At 40.2% G+C, this 13849-nt stretch overlaps 1 protein-coding gene across 4 annotated transcripts; it reads right to left on the bottom strand.

Moving 5' to 3' along the window:
• Positions 1-9979: 9979 nt before the first annotated feature.
• LOC111265927 (muscle LIM protein 1) lies at positions 9980-13561 on the bottom strand. 4 transcript variants are annotated; one of them, XM_022842946.2, is made up of 3 exons: positions 13404-13561; positions 12054-12197; positions 9980-11543 (listed from the first exon to the last, which is right to left on the bottom strand). In XM_022842946.2, the coding sequence occupies exons 2-3, from the start codon at positions 12166-12168 to the stop codon at positions 11314-11316; spliced, it is 345 nt and encodes a 114-aa protein (XP_022698681.1). In that variant the 5' UTR covers positions 12169-12197; positions 13404-13561; the 3' UTR covers positions 9980-11313. The 4 variants fall into 4 exon arrangements, with proteins under 4 accessions (XP_022698681.1, XP_022698683.1, XP_086826843.1 ...); XM_022842948.2 differs by lacking the exon at positions 13404-13561 and adding an exon at positions 13309-13329; XM_086970717.1 differs by lacking the exon at positions 13404-13561 and adding an exon at positions 13259-13277.
• Between the last annotated feature and the right edge of the window lie 288 nt (positions 13562-13849).

Genomic DNA, 13849 nt, shown 5'->3' with positions numbered 1-13849 from the left:
ATGAAAAATTTTGGACAAATCAGCAAATTTTCTTGGCGTAGGCGCTGTACGACCTTCAGATACAGGGGTAAAGCGATCTGAAGAATTAGATCCTGCAATGCAAGAGGCGAATATCGATGTCTCTGGTATAAGAAATGCAGCATCTGTTGGCAATGTAGCTGGTATAACTATTTCCCAATAGGTGATTATTACCACACGGGACGACAAAGAAGATCGACTTTCCGCTTTTACAAATAATTACGAAGATGACCAAGTTGACGACGCAGCTGGATTACTGCGCAAGCAGAAAAAATAAAGCCAACGACTTGCACAAAACTCTATACGACGATGTTAAGAAAATGGTAGCACAAATCGCGGAGGTTGCATTTTCAGCTAGCTACTAAGTCGGACTGATCGAACGGTCGTGGAGAAGAATCCAGAACTCAAAAGCATCATAGGCCTTGCTGATGCGAAAAAGATATGGGCAAAAATGAGTGACTGTAATTCAGAGGAGAAGCTTAGGCTCCTGCCGGAGTGAAACTGGCCTGAAAAACAATATTAGGCCACAATATTGTCGTGTTTCGATTTTCGTACTAATAGAATTGGTAGTTTTTTTCATATTATTGTTGTAAGAAAAGAGAGCGAGAAAGATGATAAATTCTGGGTTGACATGACCTCTCAGTTCCATAAGCTGCAAGGAGACCCAGCAAAGCTGGTAGCACGACACTTAGTTTGAATGCAGGAGAAATAGGATTACCAAAACAGGAGAAAAGAACTGAGTACAATGGAGTCATCGCTTTTAGAAAAGTGATGGCAACAATTTCCAACAAAACACGAAATCTTTTTAATGAATTTCTTAGGTTAAAAAGCAGTTCTCAAGGTAGGTTCCTGGTAGCCGAATGCCATTGGAAGTCATGGGTTCCTTAGGAAAATAATATAGGGTGATTCACAATAGCTTCCCAAAGATTGCGCTTTAAGGGTACCACTGCATCCACGAAAGGCTGTCAAGTTCCATACCTATGAAAAAAAAACCGGCAGGAGACACTCTTTTGCGGCAACATTAAAAACCTATCACAGAACGTTGACCTAGCGTAGCATATTTTTGCGGTTACAGGGATAAAAGTACTAAGAAATGCTGACGTCAGGATTAAGATGAAAGAGGCATTTTACTGTGCCTCACAAACCTTCGCTCAAATTGTTGAAGGACAAGGTGTATTACCGACTGGCGACACTGCCTCCTAAGTTACATTCCTAGGTAGAAACTAAAGGGCACTAACACGGTGGAGATTAACACGGCTATTGTAAATGCTAAAGTAAGCAAAGACAGCTTTGTGGTGAACGAACTTATGAAGGTCATTACTGGACGGTGATCTGCCACGGTTCGGTTCACGAGACATGCAGTGACTAACGGCATCTTCATGCAAAATAAGTTGTATATAAAATGAACCGCCTACCACATCACTAAGTAGGTCTATTTCCTTACGCTGCCATTCTGAGGTATTTGTTAGGCCGTAGTGACAAAAAGATCTTATAAATTCGGGTAGTTACGACATGTGCTCCAGGACTGCACGAGAAATCCTTTCTATTACAATTGTGGCGAAGCGGATTACCTTGCGAACGCAACAAACTGTCCAAAGTACAGAGAAAAAATTTCAGAACAGGCTTTTTGACGAAAGTGAGTCTGGTAATAAAAATGTGTCTGCATAAATGATACCTTCAGAACTGCCTTTATAATGAGGAACTAGCTTTAAAAGTAACCCTTCCGCAGATAGTTGACGTAATCGAGGAGGATGACTTCGAAACGATTGTGAACGTAAAGAATAAAAGAAAGCAGCGTAAACGAAATAGCAGCTCCTTCCTTAAAAATACATCAGGAAACACAGCCAGAGCAACGATTAGGTTTCTCCAACTAAATAGTAACCAGAGCAGACCGTCCCAAGAGCTGCTTGAAGAGTTGGCCTGGAAAAAGCAGGTGCACTTTTTAATGATTAGTGAACCTCATGCTGGCGTACGTATTAGTCGGCCGACTAACGTACAGTTTTGATAAAGTACCGTAAAATAGTAAAGACAGGCGGGTACAACGATTTACAGTAGTGTTTCTTCTGGATGCAAATTCGCCTATCCTCGTGCTACGCTATCTTAAACGGGTTAATTGAAAATTTAAGTAGGTACTAAACAAAATTGAATAGCAAAATCGGAAAAAGCTCTAATAGTTATTACTAGAGTCGTCAACGCTGCATCGAAAACGCAGGGCTGCAGTGGGACGTACATCAAAGGTCAGCAAGTGCTTGAGTGTATGTCCTTTCATAACCTGGTAGTGCTGAATATAGGTAATATTCGAATGCGTTGGAAGGAAGCTTAAATGACTCAAAATCAGCGATGATCTTTTTTTTTCGAGAAAAACGAGAAGGTTTTAGGTAATTCAAAGCGGCACTCAAGATAAATAGAAATACCAGGAACAACAAGAACGGCTACTGGAGAAGCTTTTCGCAAAAAATACAGGAAGATTCATAGGGTCACTATTATAACCCCACAGGATGGAAAGCGGCCAGGACCATGAAATGTATTCTGCCAGAAGAAAAAATGACGGTACTAACATCCATATTTTTATCTTAGCAGCGTTTTAGCCAAGCTGAACCCACAGGCCCAAGCCCTGAGAGCCAGATTCCACCTGTCACAGAAACCAAGGTATTGCAAATAAAAAAAACGAATCAAAGCACTTGAGGAGCATGGACTCTTTTTAAATACTTCTCTCAATTTAGGCCGTTCTCAGTTAAAATGGAAAGGAGCAAGGTTGTGCTCATGGGTATGGGTCCATATAGATCTATATGCCTGCTAGAGATGCTGGTGAAAGACACAAAGGCCACAACAAGCCTTAAAGACTTTGTCGAGGAAGGAGGTTTTTCATTTAAAAATCAGTATGACTTAGGAAAATATGTATCATGGTGCAGATAGCAATCGACAGGATCTACGGGGGGCTGCGAAGATGATGGAAAGCTCGAATGAAGCGAGAGACCTCTTTTCACGATCCTCTTTAGTAGTTTACCATAGCGGACAGTCTTCACATGTTTGAAGGAAGAATAAATTCGCCAGCATGGTCTTTTTGGTCTTACACTATTTGTGGAACAGATAAGCAATTAATGGAAAAACTATCTTTCCTATGACAACAGGGGTTTTACAAGGGTCTATCCTGTGCTCCCTCCCGTGGATTCTATGATGTGTTGGCACCCTGAGGCTGAGCAATCATTCTTTGACAGTGGAAACTGTTATGCGAATAACTTCGCTGCTAGAGTTTAAGGCAGAGTGGCAAAGAAACTTTAAAGAAAAGCAAACCTGACCCTGAGAAGGACTTTTATGATCTGCTAAGTGACAAGCTACACTGCTTATCGGCAGAAAAAGAACGGTCTCTCACCCCCCTTTGAACGAACAAAAGATAAATCCGGTAAAACAGTGAAACACATTAGTATCCAACTCGATCATGCCGTGAGGTAAATGCACCATATTAAGCAAGCTGTCGCAAAGACGACTAGAGCCTTTATGCAAATGACCAGAATATTGCTAAAGATGTATGAACCTTTAAAAAAGAAGCAGAGGCTTTTCACGGCAATAGCAGAGTCGATCTAAACATTACTCTATCCTATAAGCGTCACGGTCAAAGGACTACTTCGAAATGTCCAACGATTGCTTGCATTTATTATTACCCAAGCTTACTGCACTATAAGCACAAATGCAAAGTTCTGGTGGGCAGCATTTGTGCCTAAGAGTTAAACAAAAGCGCATAGTCTGACACAACTCGACGGATAATGAGAAAAGCAAAGTCTTGAGAATATGGTAAGAAGAGTGGAAGATAATACCTAGAAGGAGCAGTAAAAAACATCATCCCTAATATAGGAGCCTAGATTGCACGTCTAAGTAAAAAGCTCACTCACTAGCTCACACAAATCTTTAAGGATTAGGAAGCTTTCGAAAATATCTTCACAAAATGATAAAACCTTATCGGACATCTATGTCCTTTGTACTGCAGGCGCAGAAGATACGGCACATTGAGGAACTGTGCAGCGCTTATCTGCATTAGAGAAACGAACATGACAGGCAAAGTAAGACTGTCCCTAGGAAGCAACGTGAGAGGGATCACATACTTCATTATCCGGTCGAGAGAATGCTGGAGGCGAATGAGACGCTGAAAAAAATAGATCTCAAAGGAAAAAGAATGGCTTGGGGACTTACGGCTGAGCAACATTGTAGGCCATGTTTAGAAAACACGAATGGTCATAATTCCAAAAAATATACATACAGGATGCAGCGTTTCAATCTGACATTTTTTCATTTTCTTTTCCTAAATCTGTTTCAAAATAAAAATAAAGATGTCGGAAAATTCTTTTTTATTGTTAGAAGTGTCATTCCTTAATATCATGATCATTCAGTATAACTACCATTCATTGCGATTATGGCTTTAATTCGGAATATTAACCATTCACTACTCATTTTCAAAACATAATTTTCTTAGTATCCGTGCGTCAAACGATATCAGTGAGTATCCTCTTGTTAAAGTGTCGTTTAAGTGCGGTACGTACGAAAATTCCAACGAAATGAAATTTTGGGCTGATATCGGGCCAAGAAAGTCTCAAGAATACAATGCTCTATACGACAAGTCCAAAAGTTGGTGTTTATTTTGAACAACTCATAAAGTAACTGATCTTCTCCTTTCCGAAACGGCCGTTAATTTATCAATAAACAAAATCTAAGTATTTTCCTAGAGCTTTTTGACAAATTTGTGAGCCTTCGAAATTTGAACCTCCATTGAAGAAATTCCGGTTTGTCTCACGAAAGTTATCCTCGTTTTTTTTTTTTACAAGCGTAATAAAATTTGGCATGGCGTAGAGCGTCGATTTCGGGCAAATTTCGTTGGCATTTCGCGCGGCGAGAAAAGAATATTCAATGGCTGATCTTCGCTTACATTTCGAAAATGACGCACTATTTTTACTCACGAGTTTATGTTGTCATAAAAAAATAGCTTGCTTTCTTTCACTTTTGCAGACTGTTCGTCATAGCGAGCGCTATGACGAACAGTCTGCAAAAGTAGACGCCGCACGCTATAAATGTAGAGGAAGAATGTTTTTTACTGATGCAGAAAGATGTAATAGATTAACAGTTCTTCATATACAAAAAATTGAATGACTAATGATTGCCAAGATCTGTGTAATTTTCTTTACCGATAGGATTAGAGATTTATGTAGACACGGTATATGTCGATGACACTTAGTTTAAAGTTATACTTGTCAGCCCAGCTGTTCAGTCTATGCAATAGCGTTGTCCCGTTGCATGACCAGGAAAATTTTTTGCTTATTTGGCTCCATATATTCTCCTTTTATTCTTCATCCACATACAGTTTATTTTATAATAAGTAATCGTTAAAATAGATAGCTAAACCAGAAGACGCAACATCGACACATAGTATCATCCCTGACTGGCTGCACCCTTTTGTATTTTTTTGGCCCTTTTTTCGTTGGGTCGATTCACGATCCTAATTATGATGATTTTCTAACCCTATCCACGATCATTTGCCCGATACAGTTCAACCAGTTGAATTGCACAACAAAATATATCTATAAAATTTGCAGATATTAGGCATTTTCAATGCAAATAGTCCCTAAATAGTAAGTTATTCGCAAAAGTCGTCCTTTTTTATCAACAAGAACCACATATGTTGTGTGGCAACGTATTAAGAATGGTTATGGAAAAAGGTAACAGCAATAACCACTTCCACGTCTTTCATTAGAAACGTAACAGAACGTTAATTTGATTAGAAGAGAGTTGATAATGATCGATAGGCCCTTAATTCTACGGTACGTGTAAATAATGTAGTCTATTAAGAAAATGACAAAGTATCAAAGTGTGTAGAAGAGTGCGTTCATCGTGTAACACCAGCTGTTTCGATCGTTTGGTACCTGCACGGCACTGTGTGTTTAATGTGCTTCGCTAAATGTCATAAAGAACATGTAATGTCAGCTAGCATCAAAGTACAATATTGAATATATTTCTTATAAAATGAGGGACTGTTTTTTTCATATAGGACATTTGACTTTGAGAGACAGATTGGGCGTGCGCTCAGGTCGGAACGATCCGCGTAACTTATACAATTGTAAGTTTCATTGTTAAGCTTTGATTGTTCTCTTTGGTAAAGTTTCTCTCTGACAATTCTTTGACAAGAGATAAAACGCAACTGTCCTGTGAGTGATAAGTCCAAACTTTATTGATTGTAAATTAACTAAAAAAGACAATGTTTTTATTGAAGCACTGTTTTTTAAAACCCAATCATAATCCAACCGTAATCCGTGTCGTGCTTTCCTGCAATTTTAGTTTCCTCCCTATGTTATGGATTGTATGAATGAATTGACTGGTCGAATTCGCCCATACGTTTTCATGGCGGGGATGTCCACTAATGTTACGGCGTCGCTCAATCTAAGTTACACCGCTACGATTCTTATTAATGGCCACTATGAATATGTGCTTCTGAGGTGGTTTTACTCAACCTTTTATGATATTAGATACGAATGAAAGTGATATAACTCTGCACAAGAAATAGATTTAAGAGTACAAAAAATAAGCAACTTTCTGAAAATGTCCAAAGTCATATTTTCAGTACCCAAAATAGTCACAGTTACTTTTGAAGTGCGCCTCTGGCAAATGTAGAAAACGAATGTGGTCCCTGGATCCTGGTGACAGTTCTATTGCAATATATACAATTTTTCAAGTCTGGTAAAGGCGAACATCGCCAACTAAACGAACAGATAACATAGATGATTTACTAGACGATGAAAAAATCATTATATATACTATCTACTAAAAATGATTATCGACACACAACTACACGTACGTACACTAAACAGTCAGTAGAGAATGCAAGGATAACGTGCACTTCATATCAGATTTTTTCCGTTTAAAAAAATGCACTGATATCAACGTTCGGCAATTTGTTCAGGCTTCGTGTTTTACGTAACTTCTGGCGTACGGTGCATAATAGGTGTTCCCCATCTACTATGTACCCCACGCCTATTACCTATAAACAATGAAACTACGCCCATAGAGATTAGCAATGTCCTAAGAAAGAAAAATGTATATAGTGATTACCAACATGCCTCAGGTAAGAGACTCATAAGGTAGATTTTTAGAATTACTGAATATTTAAAAACCTGAGAGTTCTTAGCTCTAACAAGTAGTCCTAAGAATGATCATATATGGCCCCTAAAATAGTGCAAAGTTTCTAATTGTTGTTATTGATTTGTTGATCACAAAGCAAAATATGCCACAAGGAAGCCAGGTTCGTGAGTATGAGAGGTGAGTCCTACGATGTGATGCCAGGCTATGTCGATCTAAACTTACAAATATATCTTGTCGATTTTCTCGTTTGCAACAAGAATGTACCGGTTCCAAAAGGCTATTTTTTATACAGGGTTCTCTTAATACTTCTTCATTTCAGTAAGACTATGTCCTTCTTAGAAATACGTAGCATTGCATGGCGGAAATCACTATACATCGTCTGTGTTAGAAAATATGCTTCGCTAGGCTTTTCCCTTTTATCCGACATAGTTTTTCTAGTTGTACAAATATCCAAGCTGTGCATTACACCATCTGTGACCTGTATCTTTAGATTGAAAAAAACACGTTACGGCTAGTTCGAACAGTTAAAAAAAAACCGCAGATGCACATAGTTGCAAAGCTCAAACAGGTGAGTATTAGAAATTAGAGTATAGAAAAATAGGGCATCTTGAACAGATCATACTCGTAAACTAGATTATTATGTGAAATTAGATTATCATGCTAAATTTCACAACATGATCAGGCAATCTTATTCGATTTTGGCTTAATCCACACAAATATCGCCGCTTGTTACGTTGCTAAAGAGCTATTTTCACGGTAGTTGGTATGCCACGTCAGACAGAGATCCCTGCTTCAACGAAGAGTACAAAATAAAGTACGTAAGCCAGTGCGTACAGCGTTAATGCTCTGTTTTGAAAACATTATAATACAATACATTATTATTTTCCTAAAAGGTACGTGGTACTCGAGAACGAGATGTGGTCCGCACATGCACTGATCCTCAAACACGTTCTACATTGTAGGCTGCAGTTCCGAGCATGCAGACACCAACCGCATTGTATTATTCTGTCTTGAAAAGATTCCTCCGGTTTTATGCACTATTAATTATTCTGAAAAAGTAACATTTACAGGATCCTGTGGGCTAACGCCATGAAAGCGGAATATCTGCTTGAATGTTTGCTCCACCCAGGACAGTTCGACTGTCGATCGACCGCGAATACGAGGTGTGCATATGTGCTTCCTAAGTCAGCGAAGACCCCGCCTTTTTCATAGTTGTAACATATGATGTCTTCCTATGGCACTTTAGCAGATTACTAGGCCTTCTTTGAGGCAAAATAACTAGACGAGATCCTAGGTGGTGATGGAGAACAAAGCTGAACCCTATATTTTACCGATGACAATCACTATGTCTTCACTAACTATGTTTCACTAATTAACTTTACCCCCATTTAGTGGTTGCACTGTTAGGGAAGACGGAAGAGACGGCAACTGTTGATTTAACATACACACATAATATACAATGCGCCTCTATCATCGCTCTACACACAATCGGCGGATTTGAGGCTGTCGGATATCGCAGTGGTCTTCATGATATACGGATACTCACTTGCCTTCGCTGGCATTGCGTGTTTGGCGAAGCTCATTACATATCAACCAAAGCGGTGGAGAACTGAAATGTCCGCAAATGGCTTTCAAAACAAAAAATTAACCAAACCGAGTCAACCAAACATTACCCCGACGAAACGGTCCTGCTGCTGTAGGTTTCTTGAGCCGGACTTAGCCTGATGTTTCAAACGAAACCTTCCGATAATAATACTGTAATTGGCTGTCCAGAGCCAATAACTGAACCGCTCAGATTTGACTTTCTTAGACGGCTGTCACTCTGAACGATATAAGAATAATATCGAAATCTTGCCTGTTTGTTAAATTTAAAAAAAAAAAAAAAAAAAAAAAAAAAAAATATATATATATATATATATATATATATATATATATTGGGTCGGCTTTGAAATTTAAGGAATTAAAATATTATCGATGTGAAAGTCACTTCGTAGTCACACCGGCCATCGGTCATAGAAGTCAAACTATAAATTGTTAATATCGCGTCATGATAAGACGAGGAAATTATACCAACAAGGTCACACAAGTGTTAAGCAAAAATATTCTGAATTGCTCGTTGCACTTCATGATTAATGGCCTTAAGCTATCCACGACACTAATCCCAAGAAATGTCCAGCAGTATGCCTTCTGAACATCAACTGATCCTTAAAGGTTTTTAACTACAAATTTGATGTCATATGTTTGTTTTATATCACGTTAGAGTCTTTCTAGCCTCATAAATAGTAACGAATGCTAAATGACAAGGTATAACCTAAGGGTAATTCGATTTCTAAGCACGCAGAACCGCATACGGCCTCTGAGGCACTCTACAGATTACGAAAATCAATCGATAACCGAAATTTGTGAGTTCTCGTACTTCATTTATATATCAATTCTTTTTATGCACTGGAGAAAAATCTACTATATTCTAACAACGTACAATAGAAAAAGTGACCTGATTTACATAATATTAGAGTATGTTATTATTGAGAATCTAATAATCATTCAAGTTTTACGTGTGGAACTGTACTAACGCTGAATCTGGTATTTTTCTTTCTTTTTTTTTTTCCCACTATTTCGTTTTCATGTGTCAATTTGATATTTATCTTTTGACGAGAAACTCCCTTGATACTAGAAAGAGTTTTACTTCGAATCCTATCCTCAATCAAGGGTTAAGTGCATTGGGCTTGTAGTGACTGCTCTAGCTATGTATATATTACCGCATTACCAGATTTACATAAGATAGATGGGACTCTGAATCATACTTTAGCCCGTTTCCCTTATGAATAAAATCATATGCTTTAACAGTAAAAATATTTATTAACATCTGTTGGTGTTTATTTTTCTGCTTTTCCATTTTTCAACCAGCGGACGAACTTCATAAGCACGAACGCTTCGGCCGTTGATTATTATTATTATTATTATGATTACTCTTGTCGTTAATGTTTACAAAGTGGAGGCTAGAGTTGCTTGCACCCCGCTTTTGTCTTAGCGGGTGACATCCGTTTTGCCAATTCTCTGGCACCAGCAATTGTTGCTGTTGTTAACATCGCTTGTTTGTTGTTGTTTTTCGTTTGTTTACTATCATTCTTTGTCGTCGTCGTTGATGGCAATAGTTATTATACTCGAGATGGTCCGATCAATCTCGTAGTCGTTGCATCGCTTTATCATTAAACACGTTGCATATCGTATCTCATTGTGTCGTTATTATCATCTAGTTATGAAGATGTCGTTTGGTAAGGATGTTGGCTCGAGGTGGGCTGGTTGTATTAGATGATAATGGCCTCTACTATCTACGCTCAGTCTATCCTACTCGCATTCTCGAAAGGAACAAGTTTCAAAGGGAAGCAAATAAAGCGGCCGGGGTGCTGATCTGAATCTAAGTCGTATTCTCTTGTCACTTGCAGGTTCATCTTTTACACAAGAGATGTACTGTCCGGATTAAGTTTAGGATCGTGGATGTTACACTATGCTGAACAATAGGAAGCTTATGGCAAGGTGGGAAACCGCAGGCTAATTAGGTGTGATTTGGATTGTGGTATGTCGCTGGAGCTGTAGATACGGCCCCCTTTGTGCATTGGGGGAGATGGTGAGGTCGACTTAAAGCACGTGCGGGGTCCTTCCGGGCGTCGCTACGCGCTTCGATTATCCTCGTTGGGCGTTCGCGGTCGATCCGAAAAGTGCCTCGCGCCTGAAGGTGGAGAAACTACCCTCGGGTAACGCGGGGCCGGCCGGAGCCCGCCTATCCGGGCCCCTGCACCGCGCCTGAAGTAGACTTCGTATTCACAAGCATAGCGCAGAAAGACAAGTTGGCTATTAGGGGAAATGGTGCTATCAAACGGGGCATTGGAGAGCCGAGAGGTTAACTCCTGTTCGTCAGTCAGTCTGTTGCAACTTCGTCGTAATCCTCATTTCATCGATCTTTGCTTCTGCTGTCTGATCAGTGGCCTTATGTCGGCTACACTGCCTTAAGAGCGTTTCTATAGTCTAAAAAATTCCGTTGTGTAGAGATATGTTCATTTGCTAGGGGAAAGGGAGAAGGGCGGTGATGGTTCTTCAGAACCCAAAAGCCTGGACGGCCATCGTTGTTCCGAAGTCTACCTCCGCCTGAGATGAGATATTCAGCCAAGGAATTTACTTGAACTGGAAGAACTTGGAATTGATTCCATAGTAAGGATCCAAGGGCTTGTTGGAAGAGGACTCAAAGTTGCCGAACACCTCTCCCTTGTCCATATTCAGGGTTCCAGCACCGCATCCGAAGCCGACGCCTTTAGGTCCAAACTTCCTACTGTAGCAGATCTTGCACCACAACATACCGTTGTGCTCGGTAGCATTGGTGGAGTCGAGCCTCTTACGGCACAATCCTAAGATACACATTACAAGGCACAATTTTAATTCAAAGCTCCCATGGCAATGAAAATGCTGGACCTCTAACGTTCTTATTAACTTTTCTCTATTTTAACCATATCTTCAATAACACACAGTTATCACCGCACGTTAATGGCGCCTCGGGCAATGCTTACTGAACTTTGGAAGCAAATAACAGATCTCTTGGATAGTCGATAATTGCTATTTCAGACACCGACTTTTCTACACATGATTCCTAAATTAGTGAGGTTTTTTACAAATTGTGTGACTTCAAATTTCGAGACTAAACAAGGTCTCCACAGATCATGTGACAGGTAAAACGTACTCAACTCGAGCACTGTAAAACAGCCTTTATGCTTCGAGTTTTACGTCCGGTTTCGCCATTATTCATTCCATCAGACGGCTCGAAACAAAGTAGATCTATGCCCGGGTGGGACGTGTGTCTAAGATTCGCGGCCTAAAACATTACCCGCTAAGCTATCACGGGCCACTATCGGACCACCTACCGCAGGTGTAGCAGATCTTATGCCACTTGGCACCACCAGCTAGCATCTCCTCGGCAGCGAACACTTGGTGTCCGCACTTCGGGCAGCGGGCAGCCTCCTGAGCCTGGAACGGCATTTTGATCTCGATTGAAGGTTATAGGGGTGCTGTAAGAGAATAAACATTTCAGTTGTGTTTCAGTATAACAATAAACGTTCGTCTATTACTATGTCTTGACAGGCGGACATGGGAATCTTAGAAGTGGTACGCAACCTTTCGACAGAACAAGGGAATGAAGTGAATCTCGGTTCTGACCTGATTAATCAAGAGCTGCTTGTGATCTAGCAAAGATTCCCCTTTCACTCGGACTACTACAGACCCTTGTACTTACCTACTGGTTACAATAGGACTATGAGCGACCCGACCGGCTCGAAAGGCGGGCCATCAGCGCACACTATATCATAACATAGCTGTGCCCCGATTAATATCTGTTAGAAATTAGGTCACATAATACGATTGTACTCTATATAGCTTTAGATGTTAGTGCTCTGACTGAGATAAAAGAGTGTATTAAAATTTACGAAGATAGCATATATATAGATGTTGTCGCCATTTGCACATTTCTCAGAGGCGATTTTTATTGATATTATTTTATATTATTTATTAGGAAAGTTATTAAGTAAAAGTCATTTTCATATATTGGGTTGGAGTCTAACGATCTTGCTTTTCTTGAATATATATGGAAGAATATAGAAGTTAGTGCGACTACCTATATATATATATGCTTTAATATGTGAAGCTCAGTCAATTGTTATAACAGCTGAAGCACAATAAGTAAATGTTTGGGTTAACATGATAAAGACCTAACCATAATATACTTTACAATGGTAAAATGACATTAGTGTCATTTGGCTGTAATCAGAACCTGGATATCTTATGCACATAATAATTTAGAACAGATGAACATAAGCATACCTAAGTTATGAAAACTAGATTATCCTCTAAGCGTGCTCTAGCAAATGTATCTAGGCACTAAATATTAAATAAGCGGGTAAGTTGAGTAGCAGCGGGTGAGGACTATATCCAATGTATAGTGTAGATTTAACACAGTTTCTTTTCACAAGAATGGGTTAGTAAAGTATCCAAGCGGGCACTGCATCAGCACTTTTGGCCTCACTTCGTTCGGCCAGGCTGTGGCACACATTATAACCGTCACTGATGATAATACAAGTTATAGAAGCGTTCTCGAAGGTGTCGATTACTGTACACGTTCTTTACCGCGTTTTGATTTCAAGCGGGAAACGACAAGCTTAATACAAGTATCGTTCAAAATCGAATTACATAGAACTCCCAGATAGAGTTGGGACACTAACCGCACTACCGCAAAGAACGAGTCCACTCGAATGCAAGCTTCGGACGGAACTGCCTCGGCTGCCGAGTCCGCCGGGGAAAAAGTCTCTAGCCACCCACACCAAGAGAGGGCGCCCTCGCCACCGCCGACACTTATTTGGAAGTCGCCTCGAGGTAGACAATCGACAACGAACCGAACAACTAGGCAGCCGGTCAGTCGGCTACCCTATTCTACAGTACGCTACCCAGGAGCCTTGCGCCCTGCTCGGCCTTTCTTTACCGCCGCCTTGCCTTAACTGCCCACTGCTGCTGCTGCTGCTGCTACTACTTTCGCTTATCAACGCTGGACAGCTCTCGAAAGATAACTAGTAGCGATGGCTGAAAGGAAGCAAGAACACCGGCCCCAACCAGTCAGTCAGACAACGCCGGTGACTTGTCGCTTGTTGCTTGCACAACCGTTTGGCAGAGT

The sequence above is a fragment of the Varroa jacobsoni genome, unplaced genomic scaffold (genome assembly GCF_002532875.2).
Source record: "Varroa jacobsoni isolate VJ856 unplaced genomic scaffold, vjacob_1.0 scaffold_1027, whole genome shotgun sequence".
Lineage (NCBI taxonomy): Eukaryota > Metazoa > Arthropoda > Arachnida > Mesostigmata > Varroidae > Varroa > Varroa jacobsoni.
The sequence above is the reverse complement of the archived record's forward strand: the minus strand, read 5'-3'. Positions and strand labels throughout refer to the sequence as shown.